The sequence below is a fragment of the Ctenocephalides felis genome, unplaced genomic scaffold (assembly GCF_003426905.1).
Source record: "Ctenocephalides felis isolate EL2017-DRISC unplaced genomic scaffold, ASM342690v1 CF-g0.4_SCAFFOLD_00845, whole genome shotgun sequence".
Taxonomy (NCBI): domain Eukaryota; kingdom Metazoa; phylum Arthropoda; class Insecta; order Siphonaptera; family Pulicidae; genus Ctenocephalides; species Ctenocephalides felis.
The window spans coordinates 22,408,430-22,412,701 of NW_020536999.1; the positions used below are offsets into that span (position 1 = coordinate 22,408,430).

Below are 4,272 nucleotides of genomic sequence, written 5' to 3' on the forward strand. Positions count from 1 at the left end.
AAAGGTTCAACACATTTTTCAAATTACAAAGAAACAGCTCGGCAGATCGTTGCACAAACCCGACAAACGATAGTCCTCATTAAGATACCATGATATAGATGTACATTGATAGTATTGCCACTAATATCATGATCAAAAAAAAATTGGTTGACCGCTGGGTTGCCTTCTCGAAAACTACAGTGAATTGAAGATGTATGAAAGCAATCACAGCTCGTGTAATAAAAACAAAAAATAGTAATTTATTTAAAATATAACGTGGCAATAAAATATCATATTCGTTGTAATGAAAATTGTTTTATAATTCAATTCCAATTCATTTATATTACAACATTTGTTAACTATTAGTTTAGATTATCTTAATTATATAACTTTGACATTTCAAAGTTTGTGGTATTTTCATAGAATATCTAATTTAGCCAAAGTATAAAAACAATTACCCATTCACAACGATCTGTATTGCAAATTAAATATTTGCGTTTAAAAAGATTTGTCAATTCTTAAACAATACCTCTCATCTTTAACAAAATTAACAGAAATGCGTAGTATTGCAAAAATATTCTCGGCATAAAGACTTATTGAAATTAGCATATGCAGATTTTTACATATGCAGACGAAGTATTGAAAAAAAAAATTAAAATGTTTCCATAAAATTATCCGAAAACTATGAGCAGTTTACATGCAAATGTAAAACTGCAGTAAAACTTATTTAGAATTTCGACCTCACATTTGCATATGTGAAACGACCTTTATTAAAACTTTATTCATGGTCAAAACTAGGAAATTTATTCAAAAACGATAAAATGAGGGTATTCAACTTTTTACAATTTAAAGACGATTTGTGGGAAGTGTAGATGTAAAGTTCAAGGATTGAAAAACAGACAACCTTGTAATTGATTGAAATAATTAATTGAAATATATCCATCGACATTTTACTTGATTTGTTTAAATTTTCAGCAATTAGAACTAATGTGCTTTATAGATGGCAACCCAAATGGTGGTCCTATCTGTATGCGCTAAAAATATTATTAAAATTTCTGTAACACTGAAGCTTTTTTCATTGATGTAGTAACGCTGGATAAGAACTATTTTCACGTGGAAACATATTGGTGAAGTGGAAACTGATGTCATTGCTGCCTGACAACAGACTATCCAAGACAAGTGCCTGGAAACACCGATGCAATATTCATAGGATAAATTTATTGCCTAATTGTGATCCATCCATCAATATTAGAAGAGTATCAATCTAAATCTCGTATCGAATGTATGAAATTAATTAAACCTATCACCATTAAATCACATTACAACATTTTTTCTCTCAAAAACTATCAGATCTGTCGAAATATCTATAAATATTCATTCAAATTCAAAACCATTATTACGTGATCTAATAAATTCGTATTTATATATATTGCTAAAATAGTAATTATAATTAATGTTAAAATTTTGCAACGAACGTACATCAACAATAATGATTATTTAAATAACATTTACGTAATGTTATAAAAACAATGTGTGATTTCGTCATTAATAAAAGTTTACAGAATTGCAAAATATTTACTTATACCGAAAAATCTAAAAGGTAAAAAATCGACAAGTATTCAAATATCTTGGCAGTAATAAGAGAGCTTGCAGAATGTTCATTTTTATGTAAGTTTTTTTTTCATTCTTGTATTTTTGCATAAATAAGAGGAAACAAATTGTAAAAAAGCCATGTATTTGCTATGCAATCAGGTGTTTTACAATATAAAACCTTCACTTATGTGTTATCAAAGAGACACCAGAAAGTTGCATTATGACAAAATTCTTACTTGAACTTTGTGCGTTTTGTAGGTTAGGTTATATGTGTAAAAGCTCTTGATTGCACCGCAATATATAGCTTTTTGACAGTTTGTTACTACCAATTATACGAAGATAGACCCACAACTTTTTTATTAACTTTCCGTAAGGTAAATATAGTAATCGAAATGAAAATTTTTGCATATTTCATGTTTCAGAGGTTTCTGAACATTTGGCATACCTCAGAAAAAATTGATGTGTGTGCGTGTGTGCGTGTGTGTTGTGTGTTTTTGTGTGTCCGCAATTTTTCGTCTACGTTTTCGGGCGCACGGATCAACCGATTTGAATGGTTAAAAACATTAGAGTCTATTGATAGAGAGATGTGCTGATTAGATTTGGCGAAGGCATGCCCAGCCGTTATGGAGATATAGAGCAAAGAGTTCAGAAAAATAGAGAGCACGCAGTATCGGATTTAAATGATTCAAAAAACATTCAATTTGTAATGATTGGGAGAAGTGGTGATTAGTTTTTGGCAAGGCAGGTCCAGCGGTTCCGGATATGCAGAGCTAAATATGCAAAAAATGACAGTTTTGAGTAAACTAACGTCGAATTTGAATGATTCAAAGAACTTTCAGCTTGTTTTAACAAAATAAATGCTTTTGTAAAAGAAATTTTATGTTTCAATTTTGTTTTAATTTTTTTTTGTATATCGAAAATAATTCAGATTTTAATTATGACTAAAGTTCTAATATAGTTTAAACAAATAATTTAACTTTGTAATTCAGTTTATAAATTCTTATAAATATTAGACAATGTTATAGTATTTATAATAATCTATTTGAAAACATTTAATACTCATCGAAAAATTTTTTAAGGTACGGGAAAGTTCAGCAAATTGCCTTAAGGTATGATGCCATACATCACTAGTTTTATCGGGGAATGATGTCTTGATGTATTAAAACGATAAGATTTATCATTAATGAGATGTACTATGATGTATTATATATTCTATGAATTTTCGATTACATGACCGTTCATCCAATTAATTGACTAGCAAAAAAAAGTCTGGAATAAGTATGCCAACAAGAGAGTACCGTATAAAATTTGAAAAATCTATTGTCAAGTAGTTCTTCATAATGAATCAGCAATAAGGAAGTAATTTATATCTCATTATAAAGTTAACACTTCATGGTGCAAACCATGTGGATTTTCTTATCGGACTTTTATCCATCGTAAAAGTTGAAAACATACATTATTGTAACGGATTTACGATTTTATGGCTTTTGTTGCAACAAGACGATGAAGTTAATTGTTAGTTTTGAGATTAGATTTAATTGGGGATTATTTAAATTATAATAGACCTCGATAATACCTCAAGGTCCACATATGAGTAAAAGTAATATTAGCATGTACTTGAATAAGGCCAATGTAGGAACATAAAACATGTTCCAGTTTTTAAATAAAATATTGATAATACATAAAGTTTAAATAACTTAATATATATAGGGCAGCTAGAGGCTTCTTGGAACAAGGGTAAGTATCAACCTCCCGAAGAAGTTTATGCTTTCATAAAAAATCCAATTCACTATTTTAAGTTTTATCGACGTTTCAAGCCATTCTGAATCGAATGAGACCAAATTTGGAAAAAGTATGTGTGTGTGTGTGTGAACACATTTTTACAAATTTTTTTGACGGTATGTACCATCGTCTTATAGATCATACTAAAATATTACGGTCCTACGACAAGTCGTACAAATTCTTCAAAGTTTGCAAAAATTTAGTTTTAGGTGAAAACCTACCGAGCTGTTTTCTTGTAATTAACTGTTGAAAAAAGATTTTTATGGTCTTATAGAACTTACTGAAATATAACGGCCTTAAGTCAAGAAGTTTAATTTTAAAAATTCATCAAGGCTTGGTAAAATGAGTAGTTTTTTTGGCGTTTGTTGAAATTAAAATTAGACGATTTACTTTAAGAAATAAAAAAAAATATGAGAGCCTCTATATCACATTTTTCAATTAAACCTAAATTTTATACAAATTTATATAAAAATGTGCATATATTACAATTTATATTTTAATGTTCGTTTCCAGAAAACCTTACGAATCTTCAAAGTAAATCTTTTAAACTGATATTTTGGAAAAAAAATTAGAAACCTGGCAATTTAATAGCTTAGATATTTTATAGCCTAGATTTCTAATTAACTATTTTAGCACTAAAGTAGCTTTTGTAAAAAAAAGTTGCCATTAGATTATCAGGTCTTGTAAATTTAAGGATTTTTTCATCATTATCATTTATATTTATCAAAAACACATCGTAAATTCCATAAAATTCAATTAAACTCTTCTCTGATGAAGAAAAATGAGAAAGTAGATTCTGTAGAAAAAAAATTGCCATTGGTTCACGAGGTCTTGTGAATTTAAAGATGTCACTATTATTTATATTTTTCAAATATACATCGTAAATTCCATAAAATTCTATGAAATTCTTCTCTGATG

The 4,272-nt window shown here is 28.5% G+C and overlaps 1 protein-coding gene across 1 annotated transcript in view; it reads left to right on the forward strand.

Moving 5' to 3' along the window:
* LOC113380596 overlaps positions 1-1,017 on the forward strand; it is a 10,293-nt gene extending 9,276 nt beyond the window's left edge. Inside the window, exon 4 of the mRNA XM_026619777.1 lies at positions 955-1,017. Coding sequence (XP_026475562.1) covers positions 955-1,017 — 63 coding nt within the window. The remainder of the gene's footprint in view (positions 1-954) is intronic.
* Positions 1,018-4,272: the final 3,255 nt, after the last annotated feature.